The sequence below is a fragment of the Aotus nancymaae genome, unplaced genomic scaffold (genome assembly GCF_030222135.1).
Source record: "Aotus nancymaae isolate 86718 unplaced genomic scaffold, 86718_ANA_hifiasm-v0.15.2.pri h1tg000014l, whole genome shotgun sequence".
NCBI classification, from domain to species: domain Eukaryota; kingdom Metazoa; phylum Chordata; class Mammalia; order Primates; family Aotidae; genus Aotus; species Aotus nancymaae.
Window position 1 is genome coordinate 38,406,906 of NW_026988425.1, and position 16,752 is coordinate 38,423,657.

Here is a 16,752-nt window from a genome sequence, read left to right on the forward strand (position 1 = left end):
TGCTTCTCAAACTATAAAATGTGAACAAATCATCTACAGAATCTTGTTAAAATGCAATACTGATTCAGTTAAAATGCAATTCCAGAGCACAGTTTGAGATTCTAGCTTCTCGGCAATGTTGATGCTGCTTTTCCATAGACCACTCTGAGTAGCAAAGTTCTTGGGTACTTCTTGGTTTCTTTTACTTGTTTTCTATTGAAGCTCCCCAAGTTTGATATTTGATTTTATTCTATTTTCTATGTACACTAACTCTGTTAGTAACCCCATGACTCAGTCGACAAGTCAATTTATAGGTCAATGCCAGGTCTTTTCCCAAACTCCAGGCTCATAACAGCAACTTCCCACTTGTCATTGCCAATTGGATGTCTAATAAACACCTCAAACTTAACCTAAATAAATTTAACTACTGGTCTCCCTCTCCAAATCTACTCTGTCTGAGTCTTTCTCCATCAACAACTCCATTTGTCTAGTTGCTCAGGCCAAAAACCTTGGACTTATGTTTGGCTCTATAACTGTCCTGTCTGAAATACTATCATGTCTCACCTACATTCCTTCAATAACTTTTAACAAGACTCTGTGCTTTGGCTCTTAGCACCTATGATCTCTTCTTGACAGAATACCTTGAGTAATTATTCAAAATATAATAGGGAATGTCAATCTTCTATCAAAAACCCTCAAGTGGTCTCCCATGTCACTCAGAAAAAAGCCACACTGCATGGACTTTGAAGTTCTTCATGATCTGATTCAAGGTAACTTTTTAAATTTTTTAATCCTTCTGACTCAATTTGACTAACTTACCACACCAGGTTTTTCCTATATTAGAGACTTCTCTAACAGTTCCTTCCATCAGATAAATAATCTCAAACCCTACTCTTTGGCTGTCTCCTCTTCACCAAAGATTTGGTCAGATCTCATCTCTATGAAGCTGACCCTGAGCTTCCTTTTTAATCATGCCACCTTCCAGGCATCCTGCTTTCCTTCATATTACTCTAGTTTTTCTTTTATCCCACAGCACTTAACACTTTCTAAATACCATATTGCTTCTTTTTTTTGCTATTACATGTATTACCTTTGGCTGTCTTTTTCTGTGGAGCTTTCAACTCCATGAGGACAAAAATTTTCATCAGCTTGGTTCACAAATGTATTCTAAGTAATTAGGACACTGCCTTGTCAAATAGCCCACAATTAAACATTAGTTGAATGACTTGAAGAGTTTTTCACCTGTACACTTGAGTGGGTATGCATGTAAATAGAGAGGTAACATACAGACCTATACAAAACAAGTACACAGTTAGGCATAATGTAAGTGCTGAGTGAATTATTATTGTTAATGTGGGAGAAGGTTGTCTAAATAGGTGACTGTGGTATCAGAAAAGGAAGAATGAGCATTTTACTGGCATCATGCTGATTACAGAGAGAATATTTTATATTTTTTCCAAGAGTGGTAGAACAAACTTCAAAATCTGGCTCAAATATTTTTAAAAACACATTTTCAATGTCTCAAATTAAAGGTATGATTACAAAGTAGTCAGACCAATTTTATGTGCAATGTGCATTTGCAATTATGGATTTCATATCATAATGTCTTTAGAGACATACTTTATAGTTAATAAATTGTGATCATTCTAGGTAAGGCATTGCAATGAATTACCAGAATTCCTCAGTACAATTCTTCATTATAATTTTGATGATCATATAAATTGCATAGTATATTACCACAATCTCAGTCAAAAAGAATGCTCTAAATTCTTAAACATTTTCTGCTCATCACCAAACAACTGATTCATTTACCACTGCCAAAGATTCTATCAGATTTTTCTCCAGTTATTATTCTTTCTGAAATGCTAGCTACGTATTTGAGAATTTGATGCACGTTTCTTTTCTTTTTTATGATTTCTATTTTCTCTAAATACTTAAAATAAGCAGTCGGATTAGTTTGGAACCTTTCCATTTTATTCCTATAGAGATGTTTGGTCTTACCTTCTTTGAAGAATATGACAAAAATAGTTGGTAAGTTTCATTTTTGGAATATGAAAACCGAAAACTACCCTGGCCATGTAAAGAATTTTGGGAGCATGTTCCCACACAAGGCGCTTCCATTTGAACGTTTTTTACTTCAGTGGGTGTAAATTTTAGAGCTATCTGTGCATCAAAGCTTGATATCTTATCTTGGATGACACTTTTAAATGCTTCAATTTGTTCCTCATAATGTTCGGTTCTGAAATTTTTCTCGCCTTTGGTCTGAAAGAGAATAAAAAAGTGTTAAAAACAAGATATGAAACAAAAGGAAAAACAAGCAGAACAGAACCAAACAGAAATCAAGCAATTCTTTGAAATGCTGTAGAACAAAGGAGTTGAGCAAAAGTGCTGGAGTCAGATTGCTGGGGTTCAAATACAGACTCTGTGACTTTGAAGTTATTATGCAATAATCTCTGTGTACTTAGTGTTATTCTTAGTCTACAAAACAGGGTTATTCCTCATACCTAGCACAAAGGTTCTTATAAAAATTTAGTGAGATAATGCATATGAAGGGTTTATAATACAGCAAACTTATTTTAAGTTCTGGGGTATATGTGAAGGATGTGCATGTTTGTTACATAGGTAAACATATGCTATGGTGGTTTTTGGTACAGATCAATCCATCACCTAGGTATTAAGTGCAGCATCCATTAGCTATTCTTCCTGTTGCTCTCCCACCCCCTTCCAACAGGCCCCAGTTAGTGTCTTTCCCCCCATGTGTCCCTGTGTTATCATAATTCAGCTCCCACTGATGTGAGAACATGAGGTGTTTGGTTTTTTGTTCCTGTGTTAGTTTGCTGATTATAATGGCTTCCAGCTCCATCCAAGTCCCTTCAAAGGACAGGATCTTGTTCCTTTTTATGGCTGCATAGTATTCCATGGTGTATATGTACTGCATTTTTCTTTATCCACTCTATCATTGATGGGCATTTGGGTTGATTCCAAATCTTGGCAATAGCATTCCGGACATAGGCATAGGCAAAGGTTTCATGATGAAAATGTCAAAAGGCATTTCAACAACAACAAAAAAAATTGACAAATGGGATCCAATTAAACTAAAGATCTTCTGCACAGCAAAAGAAACAGACAACCTATAAAACAGGAGAAAATTTTTGCAGTTTGCTGATTATAGCAATGCTATTGCCTAGATTTGGAATCAACCCAAATGCCCATCAATGATAGAGTGGATAAAGAAAAATGCAGTACATATACACCATGGAATACTATGCAGCCATAAAAAGGAACAAGATCCTGTCCTTTGAAGGGACTTGGATGGAGCTGGAAGCCATTATAATCAGCAAATTTAGAGCTATTGTGGATAGTGCTACAATGAACATATGCATGCATATATCTTTATAATAGAATGATCTATATTCTTTCAGGTATATACCCAGTAATGAGATTGCTGGATCAAATGGTATTTCCTCTTCTAGATCTTTGAATAATTGGCACACTGTCTTCTACAATAGTTGAACTATCCCATCAACAGTGTAAAAGCATTCCCTTTTCTCTGTAACCTTGCCAGCATCTGTTGTTTTTGACTTTTTAATAATTGTCATTCTGACTGGTTTGAGATGGTATCTCATTGTGGTTTTGATTTGCATTTCTCTAATAATGAGTGATGTTGACTGTTTTTCATATGTTTTTTGGGCATATGGATGTCTTCTTTTGAGAAGTGTCTGTTCATGTCCTTTGCCAACTTTTTAACGGGGTTGTTTTTTTCCTGTAAATTTAAGTTTCTTATAGACTCTGGATATTAGACATTTGTCAGATAGATAGACTGCAAAAATTTTCTCCTGTTTTATAGGTTGTCTGTTTCTTTTGCTGTGCAGAAGATCTTTAGTTTAATTGGATCCCATTTGTCAATTTTTTTTGTTGTTGTTGAAATGCCTTTTGACATTTTCATCATGAAACCTTTGCCTATGCCTATGTCCGGAATGCTATTGCCTAGATTTTCTTCTAGAAACTTAATAGTTTTTGGTTTTACATTTAAGTCTTTAGTCCATCTTGAGTTAATTTTTGTATAAGGTGTAAGGAAGGAGTCCAGTTTCAATTTTCTGCATATGGCTAGCCAGTTCTCCCAGCACTATTTATTAAATAGGGAATCCTTTTCCCATTGCATGTTTTCATCAGATTTGTTGCAGATCAGATGATTGTAGGTGTTTGGTCTTATTTCTGAGGTCTCTATTGTGTTCCATTGGTCTATATGTCTGTTTTGCACCAGTATCATGCTGTTTTGATTACTGTAGCCTGGTAGTATAGTTTGAAGTCAGGAAGTGTGATGCCTCCAGCTTTGTTCTTTTTGCTTAGGATTGTCTTGGCTATACAGGTTCTTTTTTGTTTTCACGTGAATTTTAAAATAGATTTTTTTTCTAATTCTATGAAGAATGTCAATGGTAGTTTAATAGGAATAGCATTGAATCTATAAATTACTTTGGGCAGTATGGCCATTTTCACAATATTGATTCTTCCTATTTGTGAGCATGAAATATTTTTCCATTTGCTTGTGTTGTCTGATTTCCTTGAGCAGTAGTTCTTGAAGAGGACCTGAACTTGCTTTGTTAGCTGTATTCCTAGGTACTTTATAGTTTTTGTAGCAATTGTGTATGAGAGTTAATTTATGATTTGGCTCTCTGCTTGCCTGTTGGTGTATAGGAATGCTAGCAATTTTTGCACATAAATTTTGCATCTTGAGACTGCTGAAGTGGCTTATCAGCTTAAGAAGGTCTGGGGCTGAGACAACGGGGTTTTCTAAAAATAGGATCATGTCATCTGCAAACGAAGATAATTTGACTTTCTCTCTTCATATTTAAATACTCTTTATTTCTTTCCCCTGCCTGATTGCACTGACCAGAATTTCCAATACTATGTTAAATAGGAATGGTGAGAGAGTGTAACCTTGTCTTGTGCTGATTTTCAAGAAAAATGCTTCCAGTTTTTGCCCATTCAGTATGATATTGGCTGTGGGTTTTCATATATGGCTCTTACTATTTTGAGTTATGTTCCTTCAACACTAAACTTTCAATTAAGACTTTTTTTTTTTTTGCCAACTTGGCTGTTGTCAGGTTGTTATCAGTGAGAGAGTAGTTATATCAGTGGTTCAATTCTCTTTTCAGAGATCTTCTTAAATAGGTGTAACTTTTGTCTGGGAAGGGGTCACCTGTCTCTTCAGACAGTGGCATAGATTGGATTTAGTAGACTGTATTGAGTGGCTGTTCCGCATGGGAAACCTAAAGTTATTACTGTCTCATGAAAAGACTGAGATGTATATAGTTATCTTTAAAATAAGACATGTTGAAGAAAATGTCTAACATAACAGGGAAGAGCAACCTAACCTTTGCCACTTCCCTACTTAGTTCCTTCCAATGTCTTTCTAATGACTTTAATCTAGGTGAAACTAGATTTACTCCTAGTCAGTCTCTCCCTGACTGTACATTAGCCATCTAGCTGTTCCACAACCCATGCTGTTCTTACCATAGGTATGAACTTTAATGCTGCTTTTACTTTCTGGGATGTTTTCTTACTCTTTTCCCCCAACCCTCCCATAACATACACATCACACACACACACTCTGTCACATATACACACAAAACATAGGCCTCAGGTTGATAAATTCCCACTCCTATTTTAAGTCTTACCTGAAACATCACTTCTTTAGGAAAGTCTTTTCTGATAAAACAGACTAACAAATCTTGTTGCTACAAGCTTTTATGGCTCTGTTTTTAAAACAAAATAAAACAAAAACCACTTTTTTTTTATAATTACCTATTAAATGAAACTTAAGCCTTTGACTCTAGCTATACCCCATGACCCTATAGATACAGGGTCCAGGCCTAACCAGTGCTAGGCCAGCCTCTGTGGCCTCAGGCTCCAGGCCAGCCTCATGGACTCAGGTTCCAGCCTCAACCCAGGCTTCAGACAGGCCCAGAATGAGGCTGGTCCCTGTAGCCCCAGACTCCAGGATTTTACTTGCAGACTAAGCCTCCAGCTACACTCCAATGACAGATCAGCACCCATATGCCTTAGCTCCAGGACAGTTTCCATGGCCTTAGGCACTAGGCCAGCACCTGGGGCTATGGGGTGATTGGTCTCAAAGGCTGGTCTCTACAGACGCAGGCTCCAGTTTCACCCAGTTCCAGAATGGCCACTGCAAATCCAAAAATCAGGCCCAAGACCAGCAATCTAACCTCTAGGCCCATCCCGGTGCAAAGTCAGCCTGATTGGCCCCAGGTTCTAGGCCAGCCTTCATGAATTCAGGCTCCAGGATAGTCTTTACAGCCTCAAGATCCAGTGAACCCGTGGTCTAGGCCCACTCCTGTAGACTCCAGTGCTAAGCTGACCTCTATGGATACAGGCACAAGGCTCGTTTCAGCAGACTCAAGCTCCGGGCCTTCCCCAGTGAACCAAGGAACCAATCACATCTGCCCAAGGACTCCAGCATCAAGCCTGCTCGTGGACCATGCCAGATGACTTGCCCAGAATCTCTGAACAAACTGACAAATGAAGGGTTATCACTGCTGAAGTCAGTCTTTAAGGAATGGAATAAGTGCTTACTTCTTCAAAGGCATAGATATGCATGGCCACAGGATCACAAATAATCAGGGAAACATGACACCACCAAAGGAACAAAATAAAGCACCAGTAACTGACCCTAAAGAAGTGAAAATTTACAAACTGCCTGAGAAAGAATTCAAAATAATTATCTTAAAGAAGCTTAGTGAACTGCATGAGAATACAGACAGAAGACCAGATGAAATCAGGAAAAAAATATATGAACAAAATTAGAAGTTCAATAAAGAGACAGAAAGTACACACACATAAAAACAAACAAACACAAAAATTAGGGAGTTAAAGAACACAATAGTTGAGCTGAAAAATTTCATAGTGAGCTTCAATAGCAGATTCCATGACACAGAAGAAAGAATCATGAGCTCAAAGACAGTTCATTTGAAATTATCAATCAGAAAAACAAAAAGTAAAAAAGTATAAAAAATAGTGAAGAAGTTCTGTGGGAACTATGGGGCACCATCAAGTGAACCAGTATATGTATTATGATGCTCCAGAAGGAAGAGAGAAATGCGAAAGTGCAGGAAGCTTATTTAAAGAAATAATGACAGAAAATTTCTCCAAAGTGGAGAAAAAAAGGAGCATCCAAGTCCACGAAGCCCAAAGAACCTCAAATAGACTAAATATAAAGATATTTTCATGAGACACATTATAATCAAACCCGAAAGTCATATGACAAAGAGAATTTTGAAAATAAGAGAAGAACAACTCATCACATACAAGGGAGCTCACATAAGATTACTAGCAGATTTTTCAGAAAAAGTCTTGAATCCAGGAAAGAGTGAAATGACATATTGAGTGTAATGGAAGAAAAATAAACTGCCAATCAAGAATAGTATACTTAGCAATTCTGACCTTCATAAATGATGAAGAAATAATAAATTTCCCAGAGAAACAAAAGCTGTGGAAGTTCATTACCTCTAGACCTTCCTATAATAAATGCTAGAGGGTTGAAAGAAAAGAATAATAATTCATAACACAAAAAATATGAAATTATAAAATTCACTGGTAAAATTTAAGTACATAGTCCAATTCAGAATACTCTAACACTATAATGGTGATGTACAAATCAAGCATATCTGTAGTATGAAGATTAAAAGACAATACTATTAGAAATAATAATAGCTATAATAATTTGTTAAGAAATACATAATATAAAAAGATGTTAATTGTGACATCAAAAGCAAAATGTGGCGAGAAAAAGGGTACAAGTTTTGGAAATGTGATTGAATTTATGTTGCTAACAGCTTAAAATAGCCTATCATAACTATAGATATTTTATGTAAGCTGCATGGTAACTCATGAAAACCACAAAGCAAACACCTATAATAGACACAGAAAACATAAAAAGCAAAGAATTAAAGCATATCAGTACAGAAAATTATCTACTCACAAAGGAAGATAGTAAGAGAGAAAGAAGCAACCAGAAAAGATATACAAAACAGGGCTGGGTGCAGTGGCTCACGCCTGTAATTTTAGCACTTTGAGAGGCCGAGGTGGGTGGATCATCCTGAGGTAAGGAGTTCAAGACCAGCATGGCCAACATGGTGAAACCCCATCTCTACTAAAAATTACAAAAATTAGCTGAGTGTGGTTGTGGGCACCTGTAATCCAAGCTACTCAGGAGGCTGAGGCAGTAGAATAGCTTGAACCTGGAAGGCAGAGGTTGCAGTGATCCAAGAATGTGCCACTGCACTCCAGCCTGAGCAATGAGTGAGACTCTGTCTCAAAAAAAAAAAAAAAAAAAAAAAAAAAAATATATATATATATATATATATATATACACATACACACACACAGAACAACCAGAAAACAATGAACAAAATGGCAGCGATTGGTCCTTACCTACCAATAATTATCTTAAATGTAAATTTTAGATGTACTCAGTCAAGAGACGCAGAGTAGCTAAATGAATTAAAAAGCAGGCCCCAACTATTATGTATGCTGCTTATGAGACTCACTTCACTTATAAGTGCCAAAATAGAGCAGGGATAGCTAAACATATCAGATAAAATTTTGACTTGTCAAAAACTGTAAGAAGAGACAAAGAAGATCATTATATAATGATGAAGGGATCAATTTAGCAAGAGAATATAGTAATTTTAAATTTCTAGGTACCCAAAGATCAGAGCAGAAATAAAGAAAATAGAGAGTAGAAAAACAACAGAAAGACCAACAAGACCAAGAGTTAGTTTTTAAAAAAAGACAAACAAAATGAACAAATCTTTAGCTAGGCTAACTTAGGAAGAAAACAGAAGACTCAAATAAAACTAGGAATAAAAGTGGAGAGACATTACTGTTGGCTCTTCATATCTGCAGGTTTTGCACCACATCATTGGATCAAAAATATAGTTGGGCCTACGATGGTTGCAACTGTACTGAGCATGTACAAACTATTTCCCTTGTCATTATCCTCTAAACATTACACTATAACAACTATTTAAATAGCACTTACATTACTTAGGTATTCTAAGTAATCTAGAGATGATTTAAATTGTACTGGAAGCTGAGCATAGGATATATGCAAATGCCACACCATTTTTGTAAAGGACTTGAGCATCTAAGGATTTAGGTATTTGTGAGTGGTCCTGGAACCAATTCCTCATAGATACTGAGAGACAACTGTACAACTGATGTCACAGAAATACAAATAAACATAAGATATTACTGTGAACAATTATGCACAAAGAAATTGAATAACCTAGAAGAGATAGATACATTCCTAGAAACATACAACCTATCAAGACTGAACTATGAAGAAATAGAAAATTGAGACCAATAATGATTTAAAGGATTGAATCAGTAATACAAAAAGTCTCCCATGAAAGAAAAACCCAGAATCTGAAGGTCGAATTAAGATACACTGCTGAATTCTACCAGATATTTAAAGAAGAACTAATGCTAGCCTATCTCAAAATATTCCAAAAAATTGAAGAAGAGTCTTAAAATATTCTAAAGAATTGAAGAAAAGGGAATATTTCCAAATTCATTTTATAAGACCAGCATTACCCTGATACCAAAGCCAAATAAGAACACTACAAGAAAAGAAAATGACAAGCCAATACCCCTGATTTATGTATGTGTGTGTGTATATATATATATATCTTCAATAAAATATAAGCAAACTGAATTCAGAAATAAAATAATCATACACAATGATCAAGTGAGATTTATATCTAGGGTGCAAGGATAGTTTAACATATGCAAATCAATTAGTGTGATATGCCACATTAATGGAATGAAGGATAAAAATTATATGATCATCTCAATAAATGTAGAAAAAGCATTCAACAAAATTCAACACCATTTAAAGATCCGAAAAACTCTCAACAAACTAGGTATAGAAGGAATGTATCTTAACTATAATAAAGGCCATATACAACAAGCCCACATTGAACATTACACTCAGTGGTTACAACTGAAACTTTTTATCAGACATCAGGAACAAGACAAGGTTGTTCACTCTGTTTCTATTTAAAGTAGTACTAGAAGTTTTAACCAGAGAAATTAGGCAAAAGAAAGCAATAAACGGCATTTAAGTCAGAAAGAAAGAAGTAAATAGTCTACAGAGGACATAATCTCTTATGTAGAAATCCCTAAAGACTCCACCTGAAAAACAAAACAAGACAAAAAAAGTTAGAACTAACAAATTCAGTAAAGTTGCAGGATACAAAATCAACATGCAAAAGTCAGTTGCATTTCTACTCACTAGCTACAAACTATCTGAAAAAGAATCTTTTAAAAATAGCATTTAGTACATTATTAAAAATAATAAAATATTTTTATTCTTTTCAGGAATAAATTTAACCAAGGAGGTGAAAGATCTGTATGATGAAATTCATAAAACATTGATGAAAGGAATGGAAAATATACAAATAAATGGAAAGATATACAATATTCATGGATTGGAATAATTAATATTGTTAAAATATTAATACTGCCCAATAAGATCTGCAGACTCAATGTAATCCCTATCAAAATTTTATGTCGTTTTCCACAGAAATAAAAAGGAGAATCCTAAAATTTGTATGGAAACACAGAAAATCTCAAATGGCCAAAGCAATCTTGAAAAAAAAGAACAAAACTAGTGGCATCTTGCTTTCTGATAAAGGGAGTGTAATTTGTAGGTACCTGCACTTGTATCTGAAATGACTAGAAAGGAAATGGCATAAGGCAATGTATCCTAGAGAAATGGATACATTCAGCAGTATAGAGGACCACGTTCAAATATAATATATTGTTGGTCAGGGTATCAATTAAGATGCTGTTCAATGGTTCAAGAAGAAGTAGCCTTTCTCATTATGCCAGGATGGTAGCGGCAAGTACAGCCTGAAACTTTAAGGATGAGGTCATCCCAGAAAGCATAGGAACAAAAGCTGAGTTGGGAAATGCAAAAATCCATCCATGCAAAAGAAGTCTAGGCTCAGTGTTAAGCATTCAGAAATGGACCAGTACTTGTAACCATCAGAGAGAGAAAAGCAAAAGTCTTAGAAGAGAGGCCAAGGGGCAAGATTACAGAAAGCAGAAAAACACAAAGATGGAAGCAAGTTTCTGTATGAGTACTGAAGAAACAGGTGTTGGAGAAGCTAGATTCAGAGAGAGAAGGTCAAGGGACTTGTATGTTCTAGGAGGCCAGACATATTATAGGGGTCAATTGAAGTTATCCTCTTTAAGAATGTGTTCATTTAATGCTTTTGAAAAGAAATAAACTTTGCTTATGGCACTAAAAATGGAGAAGATAGACACAACAAAGAAGTATTTCAGAGTTCAAGTTGTGGAGGTTTGGAGAGCAATTGTAAATACAGAGTAAGTAGAAAAAACTGTTGAAGATGTCATTAAAATTTTATTTGTACAAATGGATAATAAAACCATAAACCACATATTATTTATTATTAAAGCCATTTCTCACTAATTGAGAGAAGAAATCTATGAAGAACAGATTCATTGTAACCAGTTGAGACACCCCTCTGCCAGAACTATCTAGCCAAGCTACTCTCACATTCTTAACCCTTTAGTCATTAAGTTTTGGGGTAATTTGACAGTAAAGGATAACAATTACAATCCATCTCTATTATCTATAGAAGATTTTTTCTCTGCCTAAATCTTAAATGTTTATGTGCTCTAGGACTTTATTCTCTGTGTTCTTCTCTTCTCCCTCATTGTACACTTCTTGGGTAATGTCAGGCACCTTCAGTAATGCAATGATTGCCAGGCACGGTGACTCATGCCTGTAATCCCAGCACTTTGGGAGGCCACGGCAGGCAGATCACAAGGTCAGGAGTTTGAGACCAGCCTGACCAATATGGTGAAACCCCATTTCTACTAAAAATACAAAAATTAGCTGGGCATGATGGCACATGCCTGTAATCCTAGCTACTCAGGAGGCTGAGGCAAGAGAATTGTTTAAACCCAGGAGGTGGAGGTTACAGTGAACTGAGATCACGCCACTGCACTCCAGCCTGGGTGACAGAGCGAGACTTTGTTTCAAAAAAAAAAAAAAAAGAAAAGAATGCAATGATCATGTATATGTTAATTGATACCCAGATCTCTTTTTACAATTTAGATCATAATCTCCAATTTGATTTAAATAATCTCCTTGTTGTAGGATAACTTCATCTGATGTCATACAGACCCTCAAACTCAAAATTATCAGCTTTCAAATCATTATCTTGTGAGAACCCACTCCTTCTTTGGTAGATTTCCTTTACAACTGACTTCCATATCTCTTTTGATGGCCTATAATTCACTGGGTGTGCGCACTTCACTTTTTTTTTTTTTTTTTGGCTTTTCATTTTTATAGGGTCCATCTATAGAAAGTTTAGTTTGTGACAGGAACCGTTCTAATCACTTTACAGTTAACACATTTAATCTTTCTGAAACTCTATGAAGTGTATACTATTATCATCCCATTTTATGATGGAAACTGAGATTCAGGAAAGATAACTAAGTTGCCTATAAGTTGAGGAACTTACCAAAATTTAAAGCCAGAGAGTCTTAATTCAGAACCTTGTGATTGATTATATGCTATACTGTCTCCAATTTATTACTAATCTCTTAATTCTTAAATATTCTGGATTTCATCTCTTCCTCTTCATCTCTACTATTACAGATCCAGATTAGCCCTTCATCATCTGTTTCTTGGACCATAAAATAGCCTCCTTCTGTTCTCATTACCTCTGGTCTTGTTCCCTTAATATTTATTTCTACAAAACACAAAGTTCTAAAATGAAACTCTCAGCATCTTGCTCTCCAGAGTGGCTCCCTCATTATGGTCAGGATTATGTTCAGAGTATTTACCATGGCACATGAGTGCCTTCATGATTTGACCCCTGCCTATGACTTCAACCTTGAATCCACGAGTTTATTTGTAGAACAGAGTCCCTTTCAAGATAGCAGTTTCTATAGGGAAAGTCTACATATTTTCCACTTGAGAAACATCAACATAGGACAAATGACCAGATATGTAATAAGCTTTATCTGCTGCTAGATTTTCTAAATGGGCTTAAGTTTCCAGAAAGAACAGTTGGAATGTTTATTAAGCCTCTGCTTGCAATTTTGCTGTCAACTTTAATGGCAATTCCAATTAAATATTTATTTGTTTAAAGTTCTTTGCCTTCATTAGAAATATTAACTTAGAATGTTAATATGCTGGCATGCATTTTTTATTCATTCAATAGGCATTTATTTAGCATAGTATACAATATTAGTTTTTCAGGATTCTGTGGTAAATAAAGGACTGGGATATAAACAAAAAATTACTTATTATACAGCAAAATATATATCAAAATAGAGAAGAAAGCAAAGTATATTGCATTTATTTATAGGAGAAGCATTTTAGAAGATGGAGGATTCAGAGGAGAAAGCTGACGGTGGAGTGGCAATCAAAAATCAGATCAGGAATGACTTTGAATTCCTTGTCAAGGAGATTGACTGCTACACTGCAGGCTATAGATAGACACTCACCAAATTTAAGCTACAGGAGGATCATCAGATTTATTATCTTTACATTGAAATGTGGAGAATGAATTGAAGTTGAGAAAAACTAGAGTCTGCAAACTAAGAAGACTATTTTGAGTCATTCCAGCATGAGAAATGATGGAAGCTTAAGGCAGTGGCAGTAGGAATGAAGAATAAGAAACAGATTTAAAGGGGATTTTAATAATAGAACTTGAAGATTGATTGGATATTGTAAGTTTTGAGGGAGATGAGTCTGTAAAGAATGTCTTAAGGAAGGATTTCAGGTTTTGAGTTTGATGACTAGGACGATTATTTCCACTTACGAAGACAGAGAATTCAAGAGCAAGAAGCAGGAAATTGGGAGTAAGATTGGTTATCAGCTTCAGGTATGTTGACTCTGTGACAATGTCAGACAACTGGATGTACAAGTATCTAGCTCAGAGAGAGATGTGGGCTGGAAATAAAGGATTTGTATGCCATCAGAATAGAGTGAAAATTGAAGCCATAGGAGAAAATGAAATAACTCAAGAAGAATATATATAGATAAATTAGTGAAGCAAGGTAGGGACTCTGGAAAGAGTTAATCACTGTTTAAGGGTTCTCCTAAAGGGAGCTCCAAATAAGCTTGAGATAGACTTAAAGAGGGTTGAAAAATGAATAGACACGGGATAACAGAGAGTGGGGAATAAATGCAATGCACATACATTGAGATAGCAAGTGTAGATGATATGGGTATTTAGAGATGGGAGAGGTTTCTTCATTTGTTTGTTTTAGATGAGACCCTTGAAAAATATTTATATATGATGGCCAGAGTGGAAGGAAAAAGAAGGAAAGGTTGAATGGAGGCTTAGCAGAATGTCTAGCAAGGTACTTGCAGTGGGATCCAGGCTAGAGAGGAGAAAGAATAGCTTCCTACTGAGAGAAGAGAAGGAGATAAGGATGGACTGAGTAACAAAGTAAGTACACAGAATAACTTTGAAGAAACAACTGGGAACTTTCCTGCCTATGACTTGGGTATTCTCTGTCAAGTTGGAGTTAATGCCATCTGCTGGACCCAGGATCAAGATGGTGACATAAGAGGCTTGAGGGTGTTGCTGAAAGATCGAGCCTATTCCTGTGAAGAATGGGAATGAGGAAAGCCTCCGGAGGTGTCACGGACCTGCTGAATAGTGTGGAGGACCCAGCTGGAATTATAATGCTACCCATCTTTGTGTGAGCATAATTTTCTCTTTAGTGCTCAGCAATATAAGTTTACAAGTAGGGCAGAAAATAATAAGGTTTATCCCAAATCAGAGTTTTTCTGGATCGTAGGAGGAATGGAAAGCAAGGACATTGCTAATATTGGCAAATGTAGTCAAAATGGATCTAGCTTAGAGAAACAAAATAATTTATCTTGTTTATTTTGAGTAGGAGGAGCAAGATGGACCAGGACAAAAATAGATTCCAAAAAGACTGAAGGTCTCGATGAGGCCAAGAAGAGGTTTGTGGGCACAAATGAGGGTGAGAGCTGAGAGGTTAGACAATTGTGATAAGATGAGGGGTTAAAAGTTGGTTTTTCAGATTTTGGAGACAGCAAAGTCCTAGTAAAGACAAAGTCAAGGGTTAGGTGGTTAGAAAGGAGAGTGACTGTAGTAAAATGGTATAGGAAGTTATGAGGCAACAAAAAATGCTTGGCAGTCCACATGATATTGATGTCACCCAGGATTTTGGGGTGAAAAGTACGCTTATAATCTGGGTGCATTTTGCAAAGTTTTGCTCATCTCCCAAATCTTACATTTTCATGGAGACTCAGACTGAAGAAGAATTATAATGAACATCTGACACCTGATTTAGGCTTACAAGTTATTACTTTCAACATCACAGGTGAAGAAAGGACCAAAGAAAAGTAAGTAGAAAAGGACCTAAGTCATAAATGCAATCATCACTCCCCCCTCCCCATTTTTACTCCCTACAGTTGTTCTTGGTCATTACTGCAAATGTATAAAGCGGTCAGTAAATCTTGACCTATTATGTGACCACTAATTATGTACCTAGCCTTGGCTAAGTTTTTTTTTTTACTAATTATACCCTAAAATGAATAATAGCTAATATTTATTGAGGGTTTGCTATGTGCCAGTGACTTTCTGACTGCTTCACTTATTTAGACTCATTTATCTCCATGAGGTAGGCATTATTATTTCTGTTTTATAGATAAAGAAACTGAGGCACAATGATGGTAAGTAATTTGCCTGAAATTTTTACAGCACTAAGAAGCAGAGGCGAGATTTCAACCTATGCAGAGTGGCTCTAGAACCACAGCCCATGTAAGACAAAAGACCCTAAGTGAGAGAGAGTATGATTGGATGAGAATAAGATGTCACTATTTAGGTGTATTCCCCTGTTATGATGGGCCAATATAATTCTGTCAAAAATGAAAGCCAATAAATTATTGCCAACAAGTAACTAAAGCAAGAGTTAAAAATTATTTCATCCAACAAAAATTGGTGAGTAGTATATTGAGTGGTATTGGTAATGGGCTATAAAGAAATATATGTATAATTTGCCTTCAGGTACTACTGATACACATGAGAAAGTAAATGACATATTCCATTAGGTAGTAGGAATTAAAGAAAAAAAAATCCTTTCTAAGGAGTTAAAGTAGTATTTCTCCTCATATAATTTTGTGTTCTTTTATGTATAATAATAATAAGTTTGGCTACTTATTTTCCAATACCATAACAGATTTGAATAAGTGGATTATCAGCAGTGGGAGCAGCAAGGGAGTGATTTTGAGGCCTTAGCCAGCCCCTATTCAATGCCCACTGCCTCAGTTGGCACTAAATAAATATTCAAGTTCACAATTCCTATCTTCTTTCTAATTAGCTTGACATCAAAACTCTTTTGGAGGTATTAATCTCAGCTGAACTAATACAAGTTATCTATAGTCTTCATTTTTCCCACCCTATGTGAACATAGATTAGTTCTGCTACGGAAATTTTGATGTGTTAGATATGCGATGCTGCTCCAAACTCCAGTGTAATGTATGTCATATATAGGTAAGCACCACATCACCTTTCTAAAACCCCAAACATTCTGAAATGCTGAAACACATCTGTTTCCAGGGTTATGGATAAAGGAAAGCAGTGCTTCCTCTCCAAATGTGGCTTCAAGATCAGTCCTGGGCAGCCCCAGCCTTCACCAGTGTATGTCATACAAGTTATGACCCCTCTA

At 35.9% G+C, this 16,752-nt stretch overlaps 1 protein-coding gene across 1 annotated transcript in view; it reads right to left on the reverse strand.

Moving 5' to 3' along the window:
* Nucleotides 1-16,752, reverse strand: part of C9 (complement C9) — an 87,641-nt gene that overhangs the window by 35,724 nt on the left and 35,165 nt on the right. The window contains exon 7 of the mRNA XM_012460046.2: nucleotides 1,981-2,241. Within this exon, the coding sequence (XP_012315469.2) occupies nucleotides 1,981-2,241 (261 nt within the window). The remainder of the gene's footprint in view (nucleotides 1-1,980; nucleotides 2,242-16,752) is intronic.